At 45.1% G+C, this 25,969-nt stretch overlaps 1 protein-coding gene across 2 annotated transcripts in view; it reads left to right on the top strand.

Annotated features, from left to right (window-relative positions):
- Anapc5 (anaphase promoting complex subunit 5) overlaps window positions 1–25,969 on the top strand; it is a 33,581-nt gene that overhangs the window by 4,472 nt on the left and 3,140 nt on the right. Inside the window, exons 5-15 of one of the 2 annotated variants that reach the window (XM_021161783.2) lie at window positions 2,023–2,089; window positions 9,382–9,483; window positions 10,314–10,504; window positions 13,943–14,024; window positions 14,635–14,724; window positions 16,263–16,405; window positions 17,438–17,573; window positions 22,307–22,381; window positions 23,221–23,342; window positions 24,877–24,984; window positions 25,057–25,204. In XM_021161783.2, coding sequence (XP_021017442.1) covers window positions 2,023–2,089; window positions 9,382–9,483; window positions 10,314–10,504; window positions 13,943–14,024; window positions 14,635–14,724; window positions 16,263–16,405; window positions 17,438–17,573; window positions 22,307–22,381; window positions 23,221–23,342; window positions 24,877–24,984; window positions 25,057–25,204 — 1,264 coding nt within the window. Of the gene's footprint in view, window positions 1–2,022; window positions 2,090–9,381; window positions 9,484–10,313; window positions 10,505–13,942; window positions 14,025–14,634; window positions 14,725–16,223; window positions 16,406–17,437; window positions 17,574–22,306; window positions 22,382–23,220; window positions 23,343–24,876; window positions 24,985–25,056; window positions 25,205–25,969 lie in introns of both variants that reach the window. The other variant, XM_021161782.2, reaches the window with a different exon arrangement.

Below are 25,969 nucleotides of genomic sequence, written 5' to 3'. Positions count from 1 at the left end.
TTTCTTTTTATTTCCAAGGGTTTGGAACCCACAATTTCATGCATGCTAGACATGTAGCTGCCTCTAACCTTTTGTAATTTTATTACGTTACATTGGAAGAAAAATTACCCCTTTCTCTTTCTTTTTGTAGTTATTGGGATATTTTTAGCTTTCTATAGGGAAGTTCTTTTTCTTATCTTTCTTTTTTCTTTTCTTTTTTTTTTTTGGTTTTTTGAGACAGGGTTTCTCTGTGTAGCCCTGGCTGTCCTGGAACTCACTTTGTAGACCAGGCTGGCTGCTTACCTCAGCCTCCCAAGTGCTGGAATTAAAGGCCTGCGCCACAGAAGTTCTTTTTCTTGCAGATTAGGATTAGCTCTGGAAAAGGGAAACACAAGTTCACAAGGTGATGCTGGGTGCTTTGCAAGTCTCCCACTTTACAGTTCTTCTGTTTTGAAGGGAAGCTCCACTGTTTATTTATTTTTTGGACAGGGTTTCATTCTGTAGTCCAGATTGGCCTTCAGTTCAGGGCAGTTCTCCTGCATCAGCCTTCATGTACAGCGATGACAGCTGTGAGCCACCGCTGGGGGCTCCAGTTAATTTAAGGTCAGGATGGCCAAGGGTCTCAGTGGTACAGAACCTGCCTTCTCTGGATGGGGCCTTGGTAACGTTCAGCGTCAGAGAAACAAACATTTAGAACCTGGACCGTTCAGTCCTGAAATGTTGATTGGATGTTCTGCAGAACTGGCAAACTGAAATTTAGCTCCGTGTTTTGTTCAACTTCTGGAAATTTAGCTCCGTGTTTTGTTCAACTTCTGGCTCAGCCGCAGCATTCACATTCCACAGAAGGAGTATAGGCCTGTAGAGTGTGAAGTTCCTGAGGCTGTGAGATGCCGCTAGGCCTCCTTTCATCTAAGGAAACTCTTGGTGTGAACGTAATACAGTCCCCCGGACTCAGCTGTCCTCCAAGTGTTTGCTGCGTGCTTTCCGTGTGCCAGGGACGATGCTTGGTGCTGCCCATTCTGCAGAGAGGAGAGAATTCCTGTGTTCATGCCAGTAGGGAGGGGTGGACTGACGATAGATAGTAACTAAGTTTAAACTAATGAGATAGAGTTTTCTTTTTTCTTTTTTTCTTTTTTTTTCACAAGACAGGGTTTCTCTGTGTAGCCTTGGCTGTCCTGGAACTCACTGTGTAGACCAGAGTGGCTTCGAACTCAGAAATCCGAATGGCTCTGTCTCCAAAGTACTGGTATTAAAGGTGTGTGCCACCATTGCCCAGCAATATAGAATTTTCAAGAGAGTCACTGTGGCAAAGAAATGAGGCAGAAGCCATGTTTGGTAAAATGTATAATTCCAACACCGGGCACGGACTAGGAAATGATTAAGGAGGCAGGAGGATTATGAGTTCCTGGTCTGCCTTGGCTAGGCAGTGAATCCCAGGATAGCCAGGGCTATGTAGCAAGAGCCTGTCTTAATGAAACTAAGACTGCGATACAGAGTGCCGGGAGTGCAGGAGCTGTGGTAGAGGGCTGTATGTGGCACAGTGTTGTCAAGATTGACCCATGGTGTATAGGATGCCTGCAGAGGCCAGAAGAAGGCTTCCATGTAGCTGCCCTGTAGGTGCTGGGAATCAAACCTGGGCCTTCTGCAAGAGCAACATATGCTCTAAACACTGGTCAGTCTCTTCAGCCTGAGAACCTCCTTTTTAACAAGGCTGAATAGCATACTGCATGTACATACCACATGTTGGTTATCTACTGTTTGTCAGTGGATAATGGAGTTGTTTTCATGTGACCTACAGATGTGGGTTTGAACCCCTGCTTTCATTGCCTCTTTGTTTGTTTTAAATAGCTTCTTAATATGATGTCTAGGCCGCCCTTGAACTTTCCGTCTTTCTGTCTCAGCCTTATGAGTAGTGGAAGTATAGGGGTGTAGTACCATAATTTGCCTTGAACTTTTAAAGAACATGATTTGTAGAGTTACCCTTTTTACTACTGTGTAGTCTTTACTATTATTTTACTTTATTTTTATGTTTTCATTTTCCAGAGAAGAGGAAGTATCTTGCAGTGGTCCTCTGTCCCAAAAACAAGCAGAATTTTTTCTCTCTCAGCAGGTATGTTAATTATCTAGCTTATCAGGGGCTTTGTTACATGTAATAAGTCCTATGATGTGCTGTACTGTCATGTCTGTGTAAGTTTACTTACAAGACTGCTGCCTGCTGCTCTTTCCTCTTCCCTGGTATGGCTGTGAGTCCTCGCCTGCATGTCATTTTATCTTTGAAGGCAGATGCATTCCACAGTGGAGTGTGCCCAGCAGCCCATCCCCCAGCAGTCCAGATCTGCTTCTTTCTTTTTGCAGTTATGCACTTACTTATTTATAGTATTAAGGGGACCGAACCTTTATCCTGAGCCCGCCAACCGAGTTGTGTGTAGTGGTGGGTTAGTTAAAACCACTTTGGCTCCCAGCTGGTTATGCTTCTAACCACCCGCTGGAGCCCTCTGGATTCATGATGAAAGACACACACACACACACACACACACACACAAGCTAACTTTGATATGCCTTGACTAGCTCAATGTCTGGGCATTTCTAAACATCCCCATTGGCTAACAAATACCCTGCCTCTGGTATTCCTGTGTTAATATCTTTTAAAATCTATAGTTCAAGCCGGGCGTGGTAGTGCACGCCTTTAATCCCAGCACTCGCGAGGCAGAGGCAGGCGGATTTCTGAGTTTGAGGCCAGTCTGGTCTACAGAGTGAGTTTCAGGACAGTCAGGGCTACACAGAGAAACCCTGTCTCGAAAAAACAAAAAACAAGCAAACAAACAAACAAAAAATCTATAGTTCATCTCTGTTACCCCAGACCCAACCTGGAAGTTGCCTCCAGGGTCACTTTCCTGGATTCTTACATGTTGTTGGGCCTTTAAGTTTCTTTTTTTTTCCTTCCCTATCATAGCGTTTCCCTCCCATCCCCCTTCTCTCTCCCAGCCCCTCGCACAATATAAAAGTCCCACCTCCATCTTTCTGGCTAGCCATTGGCTGTATGGCAATTCTTTGTTATCAATCAAAGTCAGCTGGGGTCTGGGACCCTCTGCTCTGGAAGCGCAGCTTTTTGAGATCCAAAATTAGAGAAAGCATTAGAACCGATCCCCAAGTTATGTCCCCAATGAACTTTGCCCCCATGTGTATGTCTGTGGTGAGTCCCCATGCAAGTATCTGCACGTAGAGGCCCTGGTGTGGTGTCGGGTGTCTCCCTCATATTGCTCTCCACTTTAGTCACTGAGGCAGCCTCTCTCAGTTGAATCTAGAGCTTGACTAGTCTAGCGAGCCAGCTTGCTCTGGGGTCCCTTGTTCCCTTTCTAGTTCTGTAATTACAGTGGGCTCTACACCCACCATCTTGCCCTTTTGATGGTTTTGAACATACATGTAAAGAGGAGTGCAGGTGCAGACAAGGTGGCTCAGTGTGTAAAGGTACCTGTCGCTAAGCCTGGTGACCAGAGTCAGTCCTGGGCCTCGGATGGTGGGACGAGAGAACCAGCCTCCCACAAGCTGACACATACCCTACCATGTGCTTTTTGTTAGTTTGGGATTGGATTTCATTTTGTAGCCCAGGCTGGCCTCAGACTTTCAGCAGTCCTCTCGTTTTGCCCTTCAAGACTTTGGATTATAAGCTTGAACCACCACATCCAGTGAAAGTGTTGTACAGTGTTGTCCATAGTAACTCTCGAGATTTCACAGTGATATTGTACTCTGTAAAATAGTCAACATTCTCTTTCCAGCTATGAGATTTTATCTGTTGGGGCAGGGCTGCTGTTTCACTCTGTAGCCTAAACACAAGAGTTTTTTTATCTTGTCTTCCTTTGTGCTGATTTGCCGGTGTGCCTACATTCTCTTTTTAATTAAAAAATTAATTATGTGTGCATTTGTGTTTGTGCATGAGTGCAGTGCCCTTAGAGGCCAGAAGCAAGCATTGGATCCCCTGGAGCTAGGGTGACAGACAAGTGGTTGTTGGGAGCTGCCTGCCATGGGTGTTGGGCACCAAAGTGTGGTCTGCAAGAACAGCTGCCGTTCTTAACCACTTAACCATCTCCCCAGCCAGTCGTTTTATTTTAATGTATTTCAGGTTATAGATCCTGGTATATGTTGTTCCACATATACTGTGTTACAGCTTTAAGCCATAAGTTTTTATTATTGTAATAACATAAACTATTTTTCCCTATGGTATTTTAATATAAAATAGAACTTAAATTTTTTGTTCTATTTTTCTTCATTTTGTACAAAATTTTCTTCTTTCAAAAAGAAGAAGTAATATTTGAATTTTAGCTGGATGTGGTAATGTCTGCCTTCAATCTCACCACTGGAGAGGCAGAAGCAGGCAGTTCCAGGTTAGCTAGAGCTGTATATGAAACTTTGTCTCAAAACTAAACTAACCTAGCCTAAATGAATTGCCCCTCTGGTGACTTTCAGTCAAAGAAGAGAGTCCACATGCAGATTTCCTTAGATGTAGAGCCCAGGTTTCATAACTTACTACTGGCTGTATTAGCTGTGTGTGGTGTGGGGAAGAAGTGTCTGTCACCCTGATTCTCCTCACACCCTGGTGCCCTACAGATGAGTTAAAGAGTTAAGAGGCTATAGGTTACTCTATAATTAGACTAGAAGGCACTCCGTATTACATTTTAACTGCCTCTGGGTGGGGAAGCCTTTATGAACACAAAGGAAGGAATCATGCAGGAGATACTTGGTTTTCAGCATGAAGTTTAATGTCTGCCTGTCATCATCACATTCTCTAACTTAATTACAAGGCAAACGACAACATGGGGGAAGTGTTCGCAGTGAATGTGAGTGAGAGTTCACAGTTGCTTTAGAAATTATTTCAAAGACTGTTTGATGGTGAGACTAAGTTTATCGTCTGTTCTTATGTGGAAAGAAGAAAGGGCTGGGCTGGAAAGACTGCTTGCTGGTTAGGAGTAAAGGCACCAACAACCATTGGTGGCTCAGAACTATTCCTCCAGCTCCTGGGTATCCAGTGCCCTCTTCTGGCCTCTGTGGGCACTGCACATGTGTGGTGTACAGACAGACCTGTAAGCAAGATACCCATATACATAGGAAAAATAAATAAGGCTTTTTTTTTTTTTTTTTGGTTTTTTGAGACAGGGTTTCTCTGTGTAGCCCTGGCTGTCCTGGAACTCACTCTGTAGACCAGGCTGGCCTCGAACTCAGAAATCTGCCTGCCTCTGCCTCTTGAGTGCTAGGATCAAAGGCGTGCACCTCCATTTCCAGCCTTAAATAAGTCTTTTTTTATTATTATTATTTTTTATTTTTTTAAGATTTATTAATTTATTATTACATGTAAGTACACTGTAGCTGTCTTCAGACAGACCAGAAGAGGGCGTCAGATCTCATTACGGATGGTTGTGAGCCACCATGTGGTTGCTGGGATTTGAACTCTGGACCTTAGGAAGAGCAGTCGGGTGCTCTTACCCACTGAGCCATCTTCTGGAGTGTCTGAAGTCAGCTACAGTGTACTTACATATAATGAATAAATAAATCTTAAAAAAAAAAAATCTTTAAAAAAAAAAACAAAAAAAACCATTGGTGTTTTGCCTGCATGTCTGTCTGTCAGTTGTGAGCTGCCTTGTGGGTACTGGGAATTGAAACATGGTCCTCTGGAAGACCAGTCAGTGCTCTTAACCACTGGGCCATCTCTCCAGCCCCCTTCTTACTCATTTTATTAAAGACACAGTCTCAATATGTAACCCAGGAACTCTTTTTTTTGTTTGTTTGTTTTTTTGTTTTTCGAGACAGGGTTTCTCTGTATAGCCCTGGCTGTCCTGGAACTCACTCTGTAGACCAGGCTGGACCCAGGAACTCTTGATCCTCCTGGAAATTTCTCCCAAGTGCTAAGATTACATTAGGCCATTATACCCAACTTCATCCCTGTAATCACATACATATACAGAAAACAAACTAGGTGAAATGCCTTACTACCTAATACCACTTAGTATTATACTAGGTCTAGTGACACTATTATCTCAGGACATAGGAAGATGAGGCAGGAGGATTGAAAGACTGGGGCCAGTTCCTTTCAAGAAAAAAAAATTACTCATAATATTCTTTCTTTTTTTAAAAAGATTTATTTATTTTATGTATATGAGTTCTTTTTTTTTTTTTTTTTTTGGTTTTTTGAGACAGTGTTTCTCTGTGTAGCCCTGGCTGTCCTGGAACTCACTCTGTAGACCAGGCTGGCCTCGAACTCAGAAATCTGCCTGCCTCTGCCTCCCGAGTGCTGGGATTAAAGGCGTGTGCCACCTGCAGCTGTCTTCAGACACACCAGAAGAGGATGTCGAATCCCATCACAGATGGCTGTGAGCCACTTTGTGGTTGCTGGAATTGAACTCAGGACCTCTGAAGAGCAGCCAGTTGCTTTTAACTGCTGGGTCATTTTTCCAGCCCCTCATAATCTTTTTGTTGTTGTTGTGTTTTGTTTGTTTGATTGTTTTTTGTTTTGTTTTCTTCGAGACAGGGTTTCTCTGTATAGTCCTGGCTGTCCTGGAACCCACTTTGTAGACCAGGCTGGCCTCGAACTCAGAAATCCGCCTCCCTCTGCCTCCCAAGTGCTGGGATTAAAGGCGTGCGCCACCACGCCCGGTATTTTTGGCACTTTTTTTTTTTTTTTTAAAGATTTATTTATTTATTATATGTAAGTACACTGTAGCTGTCTTCAGACACTCCAGAAGAGGGCGCCAGATCTCGTTACGGATGGTTGTGAGCCACCATGTGGTTGCTGGGATTTGAACTCTGGACCTTTGGAAGAGCAGTCGGGTGCTCTTACCCACTGAGCCATCTCACCAGCCCCCTTGGCACTTTTTTATAATGAAAAAAATTAATGGAATTTTTCTGGGTTACATACTAAGACTGTCTTTTAAAAAGTGAGTTAAGGGGGTGGGAGAGATGGCTCAGTGGTTAAGAGCACTGGCTGCTCTTCCAAAGGTTCTGAGTTCAACTCCCAGCAACCACATGGTGGTACACAACCATCAATACCAGGGTCTGATGCCCTCTTCTTGAATGCAAGTGTACATACAGATAGCGCACTCATACATAAAATAAATAAAATTTTTTTTAAAAAATGAGTTAAGATGGAAGGTGGAAAGAAAAAATGGAATCTCTGAGTTTGAGGCCAGCTTGGTCTACGTATCGGGGTCAGCCAGGGGACATAGAGAAACCATCTCAAAAAACCAAATGAAAGAAAGGCCAAGCGCAGGTGGTGCACACCTTCATTCCCGGCACTCAGGAGGGAGAGGCAGTCAGATTTCTGAGTTCGAGGCCAGCCTGGTCTACAGAGTGAGTTCCAGGACAGCCACGGCTATACAGAGAAACCTTGTTTTGTTTTAGAAAGTCAGAGAGAGAGACAAACAGTGAGCGAGCAGAATTGGAAACTCCTGCTACTTTCCTATGATCACAACATTCTTGATGTCAAGACAGGAAGATCATGAGTTAGAGGTTAGCCTGGGCTGCATAGCATGTTTCCCAAAATAAGAAAAAGTACTTATAGGAAAAGTTGTCTATATAAAAATTGGACTGAGGTGTGTGTGTGTGCGCGCGCCTGGAGAGATGGTTCAGTGTTTAAGAGCACTGGCTGCTCTTCCAGAGGTCCTGAGTTCAATTCTCAGCACCCACATGGTGGCTTGCAACCAACTGTATTGGGATCCGATGCCCTCTTCTGATGTATTTGAAGACAGCGAAAGTGTGCTCATACACACTAAATAAATAAATAAATAAATAGAAGAAAAAGGTTTAAAAAAATAGAATGAATTGTCTATAATTAGTTAAGCATAAAGATTTAATTTGGCTGGGTATGTTTACTTTCGTCCTGCCACTTGGCAGGCAGATTAAGTAGATCTCTTAGCTTGAGACCAGCATGGTTTATGTAGTAAGTTCCAGGCTAGCCAGGGAAGGCTACATAGCAAAGCTATCTTTAAAAAAATCAATATATAGGGGGCTGGAGCGATGGCTCAGCAGTTAAGAGCACTCAGTGCTCTTCTAAAGCTCCTGAGTTCAGTTCCCATCAACCACATGGTGCCTCACAACCATCTGTAATGGGGTCTGATACCCTCTTCTGGGGTGTCTGAAGACATCTATATGTAGTCATATACATAAAATAAATAAAATTTAAAAACCACATATATATGTGTGTGTGTGTACTATTTTTAATCTTATTTCTTTTGTATATAAATATTACATATAATATATAAAACACTCATTAATTCAGTGTTCCTAATACCGCAGCTTGGGAAGGCATATATATGTGCAGAAGCAGATAGATCTCAGAGTTTGAGGCCAGCCAGAGAAACCCTGAAACCCTGTCTCAACCTCCCCCTCACCCCCCAAAAAACCACAAAAAACAATAGCTAGTTTTTTACATTATATATTATTCAGTTTTGTATCACCCCAAGAAAATAGGCAACATGGACTACTGTGAACTAAAAAAGGGTTTGTTGTGACTCACAGATTTTAATATTTAAGTCTAAAATTGCATGGCCTCATTGAGTTGGGCCTCTGAGAGTCACACATCATAGTAGGAATTCATGTTCAAACAAGTGGTCCCTTCTTCAGCTATGCAGCATGTGGGTGGGAAGTGTAGGTCTGAGGGGTACCTTGGAGGGTATAGCCCAGCAACATCATTCCTACCACTTGTCCTACTTTTTTATAGACCCTTTGAGGATTTCCCAGTGTCTTTAAACTTTTTTTTTCCTCATAAGGGCCCTTCATGATCTGAGTGGTGACTGATTCTCTTCTCATCTTGAGTTCATCTAGTTTTGTTGGTTTTGATAATTGTGTGCGTGCATGTGTAGGCCCTACCTCTTAAACGTCCCCAGCACTTTTCATTGCTGCCAATTTAGGAACCAACCTGGTCTCTTAGGGAGACATTGAACATCCAAACCATAGCAACATGTACTGTGTAATTGTTGATTCTATCCATGTGAACTAGCAATGTGCAGGCCAGGCCAGGAGATGAACACATTATATGTCTGGAGAGTTCACAGTGTTGACTGTTCAAGTGACAGTTCACGTGTAGTCTATCAGGTGCTGTAGGAAGGGAGAGTGCAGAGGACTCACGGGGAGCATGGATGGCCTTTGAGACCTTGCAGAGCCTCAGTGATCGACAGTGAAGTATAAATTATAAACTGGGGCCTGCCGGGGTTTGCTGGGTCTGGAAGGAGCTCGTGGGTGAGAAGTGCAGGCCTGGAGGCTCGTGTCCAAGGGAGGGGAACTCTGTGTGCTGGCGTGAACATGGTCAGCGTGTTTGGAAAGGCGCTCAGGCTGATGAGGCTGCAGTCGGGCAAGATTAGTCACTTTGTTCCCTCTGGGTTGACTGATTCTAATGTGCTGTCGTTTTAATTTCAGGCCGCTTTGCTGAAGAATGATGAGACCAAAGCCCTCACCCCAGCTTCCTTGCAGAAGGAATTGAACAACCTATTGAAATTTAATCCTGATTTTGCTGAAGCTGTGAGTTTTGTTCAGAATTTGTTCCTGAATTTCAAGGAAGGGACAGTGCTGTTCAGTGTATCAGCGAGACACACAGATTTTAGGTTCTAACAGGAATCATGTTGGCAAGATAACAGCAGGGCCCAGACTGCAGGGCTCCCCCACCGTCCCTGCGCCAGAGGCCCTGCTACTGTATTCTCTCACTCATCCTTGGTATGGCTTTTGACAGGAGATGGTAGACTGATGGATAAAAACATTTGAGGGCTAAAAAGTTCTTTTCCTTTCTTCCTTTGTGAATGTTTTCAAACAAATTTTTAAATTCAATACCCTATTAGATTTGTCCCTCTGTGAGCTTCTTAATGTAATCTTCAGATGATATTTGACTTGACATCAGATTTTATTCATGGCAAAACAGCTCCATTTTGTTTCCCAGTAACTGAGACATCCATGTTAGAAGAGCGCTTTAGCTCTGCGCTCCAAAGCAAAAGGGTAAGAGTTAGCTTAGCGGCAGCTAATTCTCATTGCACAGTTAGAAGAGTTAACTTCTAACTTGTACAGGAATCAGGTTCTCATTAATTCAGTGTTCCTTAATACCTCAGTTTGGGAGGGCTGCTACCCTTCCATGTTACTTGTGGGTCCTAACAGCCAGTGGCACTGTAGCCTCTGTGTGTGTGTGTGTGTGTGTGATTCAATAGATATATTGATAAACCATAAACCTGAACAGACACCTAATGGAACTTTTGTCTGTGGACTGTTCCAAGCCACTATTTTGAATCTCTTCTACTTTGCCTATGGAGAAAAGACGAAGCTGAACTATGGTTTCCATGACTACTGATTGTTTCTTGTTGTAGCATTACCTCAGCTACTTAAACAACCTCCGTGTTCAAGATGTTTTCAGCTCAACGCACAGCCTCCTGCATTATTTTGACCGCCTGATTCTCACTGGAGCGGAGGGCAAAAGTAATGGGGAAGAGGGTTATGGTCGGAGCCTGAGATATGCTGCTCTCAACCTGGCTGCCCTGCACTGCCGCTTCGGTCACTAGTAAGTTGATAGACTTCTGTCCATGTGGATGTAGAAGACAAGTGTCTCAGTGTTAATTGAAACTCATTTTTAAAGATAATCCATTGCCAGGAGTAGTGGTGCACCCTTATAATCCCAGTACTCAGGCCGAGGCACTTGGATTTTCTAAGTTTGAGGCTAGCCTGGTCTACATAGGGAGTTTCAGGCTATGTAGTGAGGCCCTGTCTCAAAAAAACAAAAAAAAAAAATCCCCACTCCTCCACGCATGTAAACACATGTGTGTAATCCCAGCACTGAGGAGTTGGAGGTAAGAGGACAGGTGCAAGCTCAAGGCCAGCCTGGGCTACATAAAAGGCTTAGCCTGGGCTACATAGAAGGCTCAGGCATAAAGCAAAACCTAAAACAAGTCATCAAAAGGAAAGAAAAAAACAATTTTATTTTTAAAATAGAGAGAGAAACTAATTTGAGATTTCTAAATTTGTTTCTAGCTCCCAGAGTGATCCTTTTCATGAGTGGAAAATCCTCCTTAGCAGTGTGCCCCCTGGAGTCACTATGTAGTGTTTCATGCTTGAGTGCCAGGGCCTGCTTTGTTTTTTGCTTCTAAGAACAATCAGGCCATTTAGTGAATTAGGTCATTAGGTCAGGGGTTCCCCAGAGGACGTTTGGAGGTAGTGATGGTGCCGCAGAAGCTATTTTCAGTATTTAAAAGGCCAAGGGAAGTTGTATCTGCTGCTAGATGGCGGCACAGACTTTGGAAGGTCTGTGTGCTTTTGTATGAGTTCAGGCAGCCATGATGTGGAACCGATTGGTTTTGTTATATACCTGGCTTTATTGTTTGTTTATTTTGTTTTGTGGAAAAGACATGAGAACTTGTATTCAGGACAGGGGCAAGACAATTTGGGCAAGTGTATAGACATCTTCCGGTTGAAAAGATTTGTGTGAGAGAGGTTTGGCTTGGCTGCACAAGTGGTTGCTAAAGCAGGGTAGGAGCCACAGGTAACTGACATAGTCTGCGAAGAGCACACTGCTGTGCAGAGCCTCAGAAGAGCCCAGTGATGCTCAAGCCCAGAGCAGGGTGGCACCAGAGGGATGCAGGCCACAGACTCGGATTCCAGACTTGCTGCTTAGGTGAGGCTCCGTAATATCTTACAGTAACTCCTTCCCTTCTTGCTTTAGTAGCTGTGCGTCACTGGGCTTTACCGTGGTATAGTCACAGGACCCTGTGCAGGTTAATTAAGGGCTTTGCCATCAAGCAACAGCTCCAGCCCCAAGACCTTTCTTCTTCTTAATAGGATTTTGTGTTTCTCAACTGGCCTTGAACGCTAAGAATGACCTTGAACTTCTAATCTTCCTGCCTCTGTCAAGTGCTGGGGTTTCAGCTGTGTACCACTGCACCTGTTTATGTGGTGTGGTGCTAGAGATGGGACCTTGAGCAAGGCTAGCACTCTGCTGACAGTTACATTCCTAGCCCTGTAGTGTTGGACATTTTGATAGCTGCTTATTGGTCAGACACTTTGTCCTAGGCTCTACTGTGGGTACCAGGGAGTGCAGAAGTGGGAATAGGGGAAACACTGGCGTGAGGCTCATAGGAGAGTGAGAGATTGATATAGAATGAATATAGCTGCAGCATTGTCGCTAGTGTGGGCCAGGCTGAGAACTGTGGTAAGGGGCTGCCATTGCGGAAGAAGTGTTCTGGTCTTGCTCCAGGTGTGTGTGCCTTCACAGTTGTCAGGGTCACAGGTTAGTCTGGTCTGTCATCCGCTGACCTAAGATTGGAATACAGACATAGAGAAGCCAAGTGGCCTGTGCCTGTGTTTGGAGGGAATAGTCACATCGGTGAGTACATCCCAAAGTGGGAGCTTACAGTTTGTTTGAGCAGTGTGCTCCTGACTCTGCAAGTGAGAAAAATAGGAGGTGATGGAGAGCAGCATTCAGTTGTGAAGACCAGGTATGAACTCTGAGTAGTGAGGAGGCATCACAGCACATTTCAGAGAGGAATCCAGCTGTCTCTTGCTCTTTTTTAACCTTTTTTGAAACAGTTTCATGTAGCCCAGCCTGGTCTTAAAACTCCTGATCTTCCTGCCAATGATCAGGATTGCAGACCACCATGCCAGGCTCTTTTACTGAACATGTTTGCTTGACTCTCTTAAGTTCCCCAGTTGGTAGTCTCTAGTCCTGCTGTAGTACACTGTATGGTTCTCTCTAACTCTTCCTTCCAAAGCCTAGCATTGTGTGGCCATCTGCTGTTTAATGGAGCAGTATTAACTGGTGACACTGAGGACCTGTGTATGAAGGTGTGCTTCCTGCTCTCAAGTGGCTAGGGTGTTATATTCTGCTCAGCATGGAAAGCAGTTTGAAAGAAATGCAGCATAGGCGAAGTGTAGCCAGCTTCTCTAGTTGAACAAGCAGTTAAGGAAAAAGTAGGACTACTTAATTAAAACTGCACCTGTGAGGCTGTTGCTCGTGGTGAAGGAACGTTCGTTGTGTAGGTGCTTCCTTAAGCAAATGGCATCTGAGACACCTTACCAGAGGTTCTTACACGGAGGTACTGACAGACGACATTAGTAAAGCTTTCTTTTTTTTTTCTTTTATTTGCTCTTGGAAATTGAGAACATAAGGCATGGCCTGTGCCATTTAGAGCCTTGTGAAATGGTTAAAAACAATCCACAGGTTAAGTAAACTGAAGGCAAACACAGCAGTATTTAATGACGAACTGCACAATGGATTGTCTTCAGAGGCGCTGGCCCAGTGAGGCTGGCTGGACTTCCATAAGCCAGGGAGGTTCGGGGAGACTGTCCTGATGTTCAGGGGACAACTGGCATGTGAGGAGAGAAAAAAAAGACCAGAGATAGGAATCTTCAAACCAGACAGTGGTGGCGCACACCTTAAATCCCAGCACTTAGGAGGTAGAGGCAGGCGGGTTTCTGAGTTCGAGGCCAGCCTGGTCTACAGAGTGAGTTCCAGGACAGCCAGGGCTACACAGAGAAACCCTGTCTCGAAAAACCAAAACCAAAACCAAACAAAAAAGGAATCTTCAGAACGCTTCAGAAAATTGTTAGTTTGTTTATTTATTTATTGTTTTAATAATGATAAAATAGCACTGTACATAGTGGGTTGGGTTTTGTTGTTTTGTTTTAAACAATGCAGAAAATAGAGAAAAGTAAACTATTAGTCCTTTCCTTGCTGTCTTCTTGGCATTGGAGAGCTGGAACAAACATTTTAGAAGCAGCAAGGGAAACCATTGCCTTTACTAGACATTCCCCAGAGGGGCCGGCCTGCCTCCACCGTGGATGTGTCCTGCTCCTGGGGTTGGGGCAGCCGCAGAGAAAGCAGTCCCTAAATAGCTGTAGCTGCAGCTAGAGGCCTGCCCATGACGAACTGCGTGCAGATGACTTCCCCCTACCGATGCTTGCATGTTTGTGATTGTTAATGGGATATTAATGTTTAGTCTGTCATTAGTCAACAGGCAGAGCTCGCCCTGCAGGAGGCAATTAGGATTGCCCAGGAGTCCAACGATCACGTGTGTCTGCAGCACTGTTTGGTGAGGCCGTCCTCTGGTCTTGGGATTTTGCTCAGGGGTTGAGTTGGCCTCCCGAAGGCCCAGTTTCAATCAGGTGGTTTTGCAGTGGGATCAAAGGTCCTTAGCAGTGAGGGTAAATTATGTAGGTGGACACAGGGGGCCCCACAGTCATATAGTTTTCTTAACTTGTGGCATTTGTTCTGCTTGGAGCACTTTGTATCTCTATAGCGTGACATTGACGTTGGCATCCATGAGATGATGTACTTTCCTGGTAACTGGGTGAGATACTGGTGTAGCAAACAGTTACCAAGTATAGAGAGGGTGGAGAGACACTTAATCACCCGTGACTCTCAGCTCAGTTCAGTGCTGGATGGGGCTTTCTGCTTCCTTCTGACATGTCTACCACTCAGGGCTGTCAGAGAATGCCGACCAATTGCTTGTTTATCTCAGTCTGGCTTCGATAAAGCTTTTAATATGCCTAAGGGGTTTCATTTACACTCAAAACTCATAGCACAGTATTATAGAGGGTTTATCTTGTCCCTTTAAAATCCTTCCTTATGTCCACATTGATATTTCACTGAGATCCGCCGTTGCCATTGTTATGACACCTTTGATGGTTCTCTCTTGCCAGAGCTGGCTTTATGTGCTGGGGCAGAAGAGAGCCGATAGCTATGTTCTGCTGGAGCACTCTGTGAAGAAAGCAGTACATTTTGGGTTACCGGTAAGGCTCATCTTTCTGTGAGATTGTTACAATTAGTGGTGTTGAGCCTTTGTCTCTTCTTCTGCCCACCTTTGTCATGAACCGGCGAGACTTAGAGTGGGCATTCCTACATGTGGTCTCGTTGTTGGTTGTTTTCTGACTTTAATTATAAATCACACCACTAAATTCTGTTGGGTAGGTTTCTCTCTATTCCCTTTGTCCTAATAACATCTGTGAGAGCTCCACTTATCGACTTGATAAGAGATCTTTGTTTAATTTATTGAGCAACACTTAGTACATTTGCACTTAGGCAATTTGTAGAAATGGCTTTTTTCTTCTTTTCTAGTACTGGGGATAGAACTCAGCACCTCACACACACTAGGCAAGTGCTGTGCTACTGAGCTACATCCCCAGCCCTGGGAATGCTGAAGTTAAACCAGGGGTTGGCAAACTACAGCTTGTGTGTTAAGTCTGGTGCTCTGTTCATCTGCATACAGCTGTTGAGCCAAAAAACATTTACATGTTTAGATGGATGGAGCCGGAGAACAGCCACAACTGAGCAGAGACCAAGTGTGGCCTGCAACATGAAATCTGCTCTCACCCTTGCTAAAAAGTTTGCTGACCCTTGTTTTAACTAGTAAGCCTGACGGGAAGACCTGTTCCTCTCATTCTGCATGACAGGAAAAGGCTGAGTTGTTACTTCAGTGACACAGAGGCCGTGCAAAGGGCGTGATCTGTGTGCAGAAAGTAGGACTGGCTTTGGGGTGTAGACTGCTATTGGAAGAACATTATTCTGTCTCAGCCTCTGCTGAATCCGTGACCATAGACCATAAGATCTCTTAGGCCCATTCTCTGGAAGTTTGCAGCAAGATTGAGAACAACTTACTGTAGTGTTTGTTCAGTCTGTGCGTTTATTGTGTGCTTTCTTCTGGGAAAGGAAAGAAACATACATGGACTGAATTGAAGTGGCTCTTTATAGACTGATAAAGCTACTCTAGCTGTGGATTTAAACGGCCTGTTTAGATGGGCTTCTTACCCTCAAGGAGGATCCCAGACAGAAGCTAAGAAGAGAACTTGTTGCTCATGACAGGCGGCTTTCCCTTTTTGTCCTGTTACCTAATATGCAAGCACTGTTTGCTCTATTATCTCATTGTAATCCTTACCACGGTTCTCTATGATAGGTTTGATGCCCATTTTACAGATGAGGAAGCTGAGGCTTAGCTAAGAAGCTAAGTGACTGGCCCTAAGTCACACAGTAAGTAGCAGAGGCAGTGTCTAAGTCCAGGTTACCTAACGCTGAAGCCCTGGCTCTTTGCCATGTACCCTCTGCTTCTCTTTCAGCCCTAGCGTTTCAGGAACACATCTCTCATGGGTCAGGGTTAAGGTCAGGTCATAGGTTCTTTAAGTAGAGCTGTCACTGTGCATGTGCTGAAATGTGAAATCCACCACATTTCTGAAGAGCAAAACAAATTCTGTCATGTAATCTCTATCTTGGGTCGTGGGTATATCTGTCCCCTTAGTACCTCGCCTCCCTGGGAATACAGTCCCTTGTTCAACAGAGAGCTTTTGCTGGGAAGACGGCCAACAAACTGATGGATGCCCTAAAGGACTCTGACCTCCTGCACTGGAAACACAGCCTGTCAGAACTTATCGATATCAGCATTGCACAGAAAACGGCCATCTGGAGGCTGTACGGCCGCAGGTAGGTCTCCAGGCAGACTGCCAGAGCCACGGAGGTGTGGAGCCTTTAGAGAGATAGGCAGGCACTATGGAAATGGTCCTGTGCAAGCTTGTCCCCCTTTGGAGTTTGTTCACCGAGGGGGTTGGAGAAGATGCTTCATCATCTGGAGACATTTTGTAGTCTGCATGAACTTAGCAAAGTCTTCCCCACGCTCACAGTTTACTGTCCCCGGCTGCTCTGTGTTTAACCAACCGGTGGGTGATCTCTCATCTGGTTCGCACATTTGATCTCTAGCTCATGGGTATACTTGAGCAGTGACCAGCTGGCACTCACACCTCAACCACCTGACCCTGAGCTAAGAGCCCCCCTTCCTGTTCGCATGCTGCATGGCCTCCTTGTGCAAGTCCAGCGCCCCTCCACACAGCTGCTTGTGTAGACAAGGTTGCTTCTCTGGACAGCTGCAGCCACTGTCTGTTTTCCACTCAGCCACTGCAGTTTGGAAGTAAACTTCTGAACTAGACTTTCCCCTGGAGCCCAGTCTTAATTTCACACATCCCCTAGACAACCTGCTGTTTCTAGGAATTCCGTAATGAAGGGAGCGCCTCTTTACCAGTCTTGTTTTTGTATTTCAGATAATTTTTTGGCACGGTGTGCTCTGAAACAGCTGCCGACACTGGCCACTGCCTGCATTGCCAGAGCAGCCGGTGCCAGGATGGCATCGGGTCTGAATTTACCCGTGAAACCTAATTAGCATCCTGTGACCTCAGGGAACATCGAGGGTGGGGAGGTGGGGGTGGGGATCTGGGTGCCAAGTGCTCCCAGCTATGTTGCTACTCTGCATTTCCTTGGGGCCTGCATACCCAGGATACTTCTGCTCTCCTCGGCCTGAGGGCCGGAGAGCTGGCATGGGGAGGAGTTGCTTCCACACATCCAGAGCCGCAAGGGTTAATTTTCTTGCCTCTCCACTGAGGATAACTGTAGGGCATGGCTCAGGGTCAGCCTCATTCTGCTCCCTTTATAAAGGGGGACCTGTCCCCTCCTCTCCTCACCCAGCACCATGGCACTGCAGCAAGCCCAGATGTTGCTGAGCATGAACAGCCTGGAGTCGCTGAATGCGGGTGTGCAGCAGAACAATACTGAGTCCTTTGCCGTCGCTCTCTGCCATCTTGCAGAGCTCCATGCGGAACAGGTAGGTCGGTTGTGTTAGTGTGTGCTCTGTTGCTATGGCAGCACTGCTGAGGAAAGCGGCTTGGAAGGAAGCCCGTTCTCCATGGTCTCTACAGAGGTCTGCGCTCTCGTTGGCCCAGCGTGGCCACACCTCCAGGGTGGAACATGGGGGCCTGAAGTGCTTCTGGGGCACTGGGGCTCTGCCATTTCCTTCCTCTCGTGCTTGAGAAAAGCACTGGGTATGTCTCAGTGGGCCTGGTTGGTGTAGGTTGCTGAAGAATGAAATCCCCCATGGAGATAGTTTGAATATGCCACATTTGTCAAACACTGGATGTTTTGACATCGGTGAAGGGAACATGAGATGAGCTTGGCTACTGGTTTTCAAGAAGCGGAATAGGTTGGGTATGGTGGTGCACCCGAGGCCAGCCGGGTCTACATAGTGAGGTCCCAGACAGCCAGGGCTATCCTGGCTGGAGAGACCCTGTCACAAAAACAACCAAATGGTAAACTAAAGGAGATGGAAACTTAATGCAGCAGAGATGTTTGTGTGTGTGTGGAGAGGAGAGTTGGCTAATCCAGGCAGCACGGTGATAACGTTGTTCTTGTGGCTCTGAGCCAGGCCTGCGCTGGATGCTTTGTGTGTGTTAGCTTGCTGAATCCTTTGTAGCCTCATGAGCTCAGTGTCTTTTATTCCTGCTCCATAGAATAAGAATCTGGCAGGGCAGTGGTAGCGCACACCTTTAGTCCCAGCACTTGGGAGGCAGTGCAGGCGGATTTCTGAGTTCGAGGCCAGCCTGGTCTACAGAGTGAGTTTCTTTCTTTTTTTTTTTTTAAAGATTTATTTATTTATTATATGTAAGTACACTAGCTGTCTTCAGATACACCAGAAGAGGGCGACAGATCTCGTTACGGATGGTTGTGAGCCACCATGTGGTTGCTGGGATTTGAACTCTGGACCTTTGGAAGAGCAGTAGGGTACTCTTACCCACTGAGCCATCTCACCAGCCCCAGAGTGAGTTTCTGGACAGCCAGGGCTATACAGAGAAACCCTGTCTTGAAAAACAGCCACAACAACAACAACAACAAAAAGATTCTGAGGTCCAGGGGATTTAAGTGTCTATCTACCAGTACATGTCAGTTCTGTTTCCAGCCCAAAGAACAGTGAGGATTGGACGTGACCTTGACTTTTGTCCCACATAATTATACACAGTTCTCTTCATAGGAAGCTAAAGTCCTGATGCTGCCTCAGAGACCCCTTAGCTCAAAGGTCTCCTGGAAGAGAGTTATGGAGACTGAGTCTTCTCCTCACAGAGCAAGCTGCGGGTTAGGCCAGGCTCCTTCCTCCCAGTACCTCTCCTCACCCTGTGGTCTCCATCATTGTTAGGTGTAGACCCCATCTACAGTAAAGATCTCTCTGACTAACACAGGAAGGTTGGGCTCTGATGGGGCCTGTGTGTCCCCATTGGCTGCTGTCGTCCTATGCTCCCTGAGGTGTTTGTTCCTCTTATCTTTTCCCAGGGCAAAGGGCAAACCATCTGTATTTACTCTCTGCTGTCTTCTAGGAATCTCATGTTACCCTTTTGTTTGTTTGTTTGTTTCCTCCCTCTTGGCACCAGAGCTTCATGTGTTCCCTCCTCCTCTGCAGTGTGTGTGTGTGTGTGTCCCATGGGCTCCTCAAACTTTTTTTGTTGTTGTTGTTTTTGGTTTTGGTTTTCCAGACGGGGTTTCTCTGTGTAGTCCTGGCTGTCCTGGAACTCACTCTGTAGACCAGGCTGGCCTCGAACTCACAAATCCGCCTGCCTCTGCCTCCCAAGTACTGGGATTAAAGGCACATGCCACTACTGCCTGGCCCAAACTCTTTACTAAATGTGCCACTTAACTATGGTATCGGGAGAAAAGATAGACGATAAAGAAATTTCAGCACAATTCTGTATGTAAGCACAGAAGGCAGAGGTAGGACGGTAGAGTTCTAAACCAGCTCTGAGGCCAGAGGGCACCATGGGTGTCATTCTGTAGGTGCTGTCTACATTGCCTTCTGAGACAGGGTTTCTCACTGGCCTGGGCCAGCAAGCCCTGAGGATCCGCCTCTTTGTGTTTCTTTAGTTCTGGGATTACAAGCTCACATTACCACAACCAGTTTTTCATTTCTTAATTTTCTTGGGATTAAATTCATAACTGCAGAGGACATACTAAGCCCTTTCTCCAAGGTTATCGGCCCCTTTCTTGTCCTGACTGACTGACCGACGATCCTCCTGTACTATTCCCTTCTAAGTCTCAAGGGGAAGTGACTGCAGTGTGTATGTACAAAATCTCTTTACTTAGTCTGAAGTTTGGACAGCCCATCTCAGTCCTGCCCTTGCTCTCTGACAGAAGAAAACAATGGACAGGATTGGCTGTAAAAATTATGGAAGCAAAATGATCATTTGCTGTTGTCTTTCAGTGTTTTTGCTTCAAATAAAAGCTTAATTGTGCAATCGTTCTGCATAGTTCACACTTGATGGAATGATTAGAGAAAATTGAAAAGCTTTAACTAAGGGACTGGAGAGGTAGCTTAGTGGTTAAGAGTATTGGCTGCTCTTCCAGAGAATCCAGGTTCAATTCCCAACACCTACCTTGCAGCTCACGCCTGTCTACAACTCCAGTTCCAGGGCTTCTGACACCCTCACACAGACATGCATGCAGGAAAAAATACCAATGGACATAAATTATATATTAAAAAGAAAAGCCTTAGCTAAAAAGATAGCCCCCCACAACATGTCTGTAAGAAAGGCACGCGTGTTGGTTTATGGAAGAACATGGATGCCAAAACAGAGAAGAGAAACTCAGTCATGTTGAAATTAAATTTAAGACAGTGGGGTCAGCGCGATGGCTAACTGGGTAAAGGCCTTGGTGCCAAGCCTGACAAGCCGGGAGCTCATGTGGTAGAAGGAGGGTACTGGCTCTTCCCTCCCCGCACCATTGTCCTCTAACCTGCACATTGTCCTCTAGCTACACAAATGTAGGGGTACACACACTGACTAAATCACGACAGTGAGATAGTTTCAGCCAGGAAATGAGGCAAAAGTTTTCACGACCTAAAAAAATCCCTTTCATGTCTCTGCCTATGAGGGAACAGCTGTGCACATCTGTATGCAGAGCTATATCCCCTCCCCCAATGGTTAGTGCAACTTTATAAAGTAGAATTAACTAGAGACAACCAGACTGCCTACAGGTTATTGTTTGTTTGTTTATTATATGTGAGTGCACTGTAGCCGTTTTCAGACACTCCAGAAGGCGGCATCAGATCTCATTACGAATGGTTGTGAGCCACCATGTGGTTGCTGGGAATTGAACTCAGGACCTTTGGAAGAGCAGTCAGTGCTCTTAACCTCTGAGCCATCTCTCCAGCCCAGGTTATTTTGATGTATCAGTTTATCTACCTTATAAGGTATGCTAATAATAGAGTTATATTAATACTGGAAAATTTAAATCACTCAAAAATTTATTTTGCCTGATGAGATGGAGTGCACCTTTAATCCCAGCATTTATGAGGAGAAGAGGTTGGCAAATAGTGATATCCTGTCAAAAAACAAAAAGAAAACTCCATGACTTATAGAATTTTAATCATGCAGTTACAGTGTTACACATATTTTACAAGAAAATAATATGTATAGCTATTTTTGGAACCTCTATATTTTTATATTTATGAGCATCAAAGAGTCTTGGAAGATGTGTCAAACATATCTGAGATTCTCTTTGAGAAGGATTACAAGCAACTGTGCGTGCTTTTGTTTTATTTTGTTTGGATGAGTATTACTGTGTAAGTTTGTGACCCCGGCTGCTCTGGAGCTCAGCAGGTAGAATAAGCTGACTTATAACTCACAACTGTTGTCTCCTCTGCCTCCTAAGTGCTGATGGTGCAGCCATGAGCCACGAGAGCTGCTGTAATTTTGTCTTATTTAAGGTTTTTTTTTTTTTTTTTTTTTTCTCCTAGAAAGAACTTTGCTTCTCTGTATAATTCAGCACAGTTTCTCAGCCAGGCACAGGACAGGCACCTGCAGGCTCAGTACCTGGGAGATGGAGGAATGGGGAGTTCTGCCAGGCTTAGCTGTGCCTTGCCTTCTAGGCTAGGCTAGGCTACAGTGAAACCTTGGCTTCTCTACACAGGGTTTCTCTGTGTAGCCCTGGCTATCCTGGAACTCACTCTGTAGACCAGGCTGGCCTCAAACTCAGAAATCCACCTGCCTCTGCCTCCCAAGTGCTAGGATTAAAGGTATGCACCACCACTGCCCAGCGAAACCTTGGCTTCTTAACTGTGAGGCCAAGTATAAACATTTCTTGAACGTTTCTGTTCTGTGGTACACATCATGTATACATACATGTGTATATCATGGCTGTATATATCTGTCCAAATTGAGTACAGAGGGTGATGATAACTATTTTCAGAACATTGTTATGATTAAAGTTCATATTTTAACATGAAAAAAGTTTTTTTCTTGTTTTTGGTTTGGTTTTTTGAGACAGGGTTTCTCTGTGTAGCCCTGGCTGTCCTGGAACTCACTTTGTAGATCAGGCTGGCCTCAAACTCAGAAATCTGCCTGCCTCTGCCTCCCGAGTGCTGGGATTAAAGGCGTGCGCCACCATGCCCGGGTGATTTTAAAAAATCTTCACTAGCTCACTAAGGAAGAACAGGGAGGTCACGTGAACCTCCTAGGTGTGTGAGCGGGTATATTGTCAGAACTGGTATGCCAATGAGACCATGCCTTTCCGTCCTAGGGCTGTTTTGCGGCTGCTGGTGAAGTATTAAAGCACTTGAAGGACCGATTTCCACCCAACAGTCAGCACGCCCAGGTAGGCTGCCTTTCTCCTGCTCGTACAGCACGATCAGTTGTATCACAAGATAGCTACACAAGCAGAAGGTAGTGCTTGCCCAGCAAGCATAAAGCTTGAGTTCGTCCCTAGCTGCCTGTAATCGCAGTATTGAGGATGGATGACCAAAAATTCAAAATCATAGCTGGGGAGGGATGTAAGCTTAGTGAGCATCCACAGGTCCTGAGTCTAATCCTCAGTACCACACACACACACACACACACACACACACACACACACACACACCTGACTGCCTACCGAGTGTTTGGTACACCACTACCTGGCAAAAATAAATCTTTCGAAAGTTCAGACTCATACTGGACTGTATGGAACATTTGAGGCTAGCCTGCAATACCTGAGACCCTGTCTCCAAATTAGAAACCAAACCCAGCCTCCTTCCGTATGATGTTTAAGGGTGAGTATTAGAAAAGTTTGGGAATCGTGAATGGGAATGGCAGGCAACAAGGTGAATGCTTAGTATGGAAAACAGGAGGGAAATAGGATTTGACAAGAATGGACAGAGAATTGAAGACCATCAGGGTAAAGTACAGTGTGAGCTGGAAGGTGGGCTTGGAGCTGCTTTGTGTTTTGTGTTTGTTCTTCGAAATGGCCTTGGACCCTTGATCCTCCTACCTCAGTTTCCCAAGTGCTGGAATTATAAATGTTTGCCACCACCAAATGTGGGCTTCTCTTTGCTTTTTGCAAAAAAGCAAATTGCTTGTAGCATTAAATAAATCAATAAATAACCTCCAACATATATGTGAATTGTAAGGATTTTGCAACAATAATGTGAATTTTTTTTGTATTTAATTTTTCTTTAGTTATGGATGCTGTGTGATCAAAAAATACAGTTTGACAGAGCAATGAATGATGGCAAATTCCATTTGGCTGATTCACTTGTTACAGGAATCACAGCGCTTAATGGCATAGAAGGTGTATACAGGTAAGAGCCCTGGACAGCTGCCAGCACAAAACAAGAGGCAGAGGCAGGCAGGCAGTCTGAGGCCAGCCTGGTCTACAGAGTGAGTTCCAGGACAGCCAGCGCTGCAAGAGACACCCTGTCTCGAACAGAGAAACAAATAAATATAAACTAAGATCTCCCTGGGCAGTGGTGGCTCATGCCTGTAATCCCAGCACTCGGGAGGCAGAGACAGGCGGATTTCTGAGTTCGAGGCCAGCCTGGTCTACAAAGTGAGTTCCAGGACAACCAGGGCTATACAGAGAAACCCTGTCTGGTGGGGGAAGAAAAGAAAAGAAAAAAACAAAAATAAATAAACAAACAAGGTTCGTGTGTGTGTGTGTGTGTGTGTGTGTGTGTGTGTGTGGTGTGTGTGGCGGTCACCTGTGCTTGTTCACCTCTGCTCAGGTCAGGCCAGCTGGCCTCGAGTTCTTGCAGACTCCCCTTCTCCCATCTCTCTGCTAGGATTGCAGATGCTGTGCTGCCATCCAGCTTTGCATGTGCTCTGGGGATCCACATTCAGGTCGTCAGACATAGTGTCAGGTGCTTTAACGCTAATTAGTTACCTTGATTTTCTGTGTGTCAGTGTTTTGCCTGAATATATGTGTATGCATCATGTGAGTGCTTAGTACCATTGAAGGTCAGAAGAGGGTGTGAGAGCCTTTGTAACTGGGTTCTGGATGGTGTGGGTGCCTGGAACTGAGCAACCAGAGCTTTTAACTGCTGAGCCACCTTCCCCCCCCCCCACCCCCACCGTATTTTTTCTTTTTCTTTTTTTTTTTAAGATTTTATATCTAAGTACACTGTAACTGTCTTCAGATGCACCAAAAGAGGGCGTCAGATCTCATTAAAGGTGGTTGTGAGCCACCATGTGGTTGCTGGGATTTGAACTCAGGACCTTCGGAAGAGCAGTTGGTGCTCTTAACCACTGAGCCATATCTCTAGCACTTTCTTTTGGTTTTTCAAGACAGGGTTTCTCTGAGTAGCATTGGCTGCCTTGAAACTCATTCTGTAGACCGTGTTGGCCTCAAACTCAGTCAAAATAATTTTTAATAGTTTTATATTTGCTATACTTTCATTTGTGTATTAATTAATAATTTACTTTCAGCTTTAGTTGAAAAAGTCAAGGGTGTGATTTGTTGTTGTTTTCTGTTTAGGAAATAAGAAAATAGATAATTGATAGTCCTTTCTTTCTCTCTTTCTCTCTCTCTTTCAAAGATTTATATGAGTATATGAGTACACTGTAGCTGCCCTCAGACACCCCAGAAGAGGGCATCAGATCTCATTACAGGTGATTGTGAGCCACCAAGTGGTTGCTGGGATTTGAACTCAGGACCTCTAGAAGAGCAGACCACCGTGCTCTTAACTGCTGGGCCATCTCTCTAGGCTTTTTGTTTATTTTCTCTAATTTAGAAGTTAGCAGTCATGCTGAGGAGATAAATCCTTGATCCCAAATGGCTACAGTTGAAAGGCTTGCAGACCTCTGTGTAACCATTACTGTTTGTTTTGATTGTTTCAGGAAAGCAGTCGTACTGCAAGCTCAGAACCAAATGACAGAGGCACACAAGCTTTTGCAGAAGTTACTGTCGTACTGTCAGAAGTTAAAGAACACAGAAATGGTCATCAGGTAAGCAGTCTGTCGGGGGTGCCACCGGGGCTGGAAGGCGGGCCTTCTCATCCCACCCTCCTCTCTGTTCAGCGTCCTCCTATCAGTGGCAGAGCTGTACTGGAGATCTTCGTCCCCGACCATCGCCATGCCTGTGCTCCTGGAAGCTCTGGCCCTCTCCAAAGAATACCGATTACAGTACTTGGCCTCCGAAACTGTGCTCAACTTGGCTTATGCCCAGGTAAGCCAGTGTGGGTGTTCCCCACCCCCCTCGCTAAGGGGGACTGTGGGGATGAGGGTGTGTTATGTTTATGGGGTGCATGTATGTGCATATGGAAGCCAGAGTCAGCCTTGACTGCCATTCCTTGGAGGCTGTCTACCTTATTTTGAGTTTCTCTCACTGTGTGTGTATAATATTATATATATATATATTATAAGACATATTATAAGATTTTATATGTATACACACACACACACACACACACACACAGTCTCTACCGGGACCTGTGCTTTCCTTTAGGGTGGACTGGCCAACCACTCTAACCATCAAGCCCTATGATCCCCATGTCTCTTGCAAGCCCATCACAGGGCTTACAGGCTCCTGTCACTGTCCAGCTCTTTATGCGCTTGCTTGGGAATCAAACTGAGGTTCTGTGGTTTGCATGCATGGCAGGGATGTTAACAACTGCGCCATCTCCACAGACCTCGAGCATCTGCTTCCCACAGGCAGTCACCACACTTAGGCTTTTTATGTGGTTCTAGGGGTGTGAACCTCTGGTCTTGTGTGGTAAACTCCACACTGATCCTTTGAGCCATCTTCTCAGCTTCCTCATATGCAGATTTTTGTCTGAATACCTGTTTCAGGTTTTCTTAGACATCTAAGAATGGAACTGTTGAATCATATGATAATTTTAATTTCTTTTTTTTTTTTTTTTTTTTTTTGGTTTTTCGAGACAGGGTTTCTCTGTATAGCCCTGGCTGTGGCTGTCCTGGAACTCACTTTGTA

The sequence above is a fragment of the Mus caroli genome, unplaced genomic scaffold, assembly GCF_978045245.1.
Source record: "Mus caroli unplaced genomic scaffold, Mus_caroli_1 scaffold_4, whole genome shotgun sequence".
Lineage (NCBI taxonomy): Eukaryota > Metazoa > Chordata > Mammalia > Rodentia > Muridae > Mus > Mus caroli.
The sequence above is the reverse complement of the archived record's forward strand: the minus strand, read 5'-3'. Positions and strand labels throughout refer to the sequence as shown.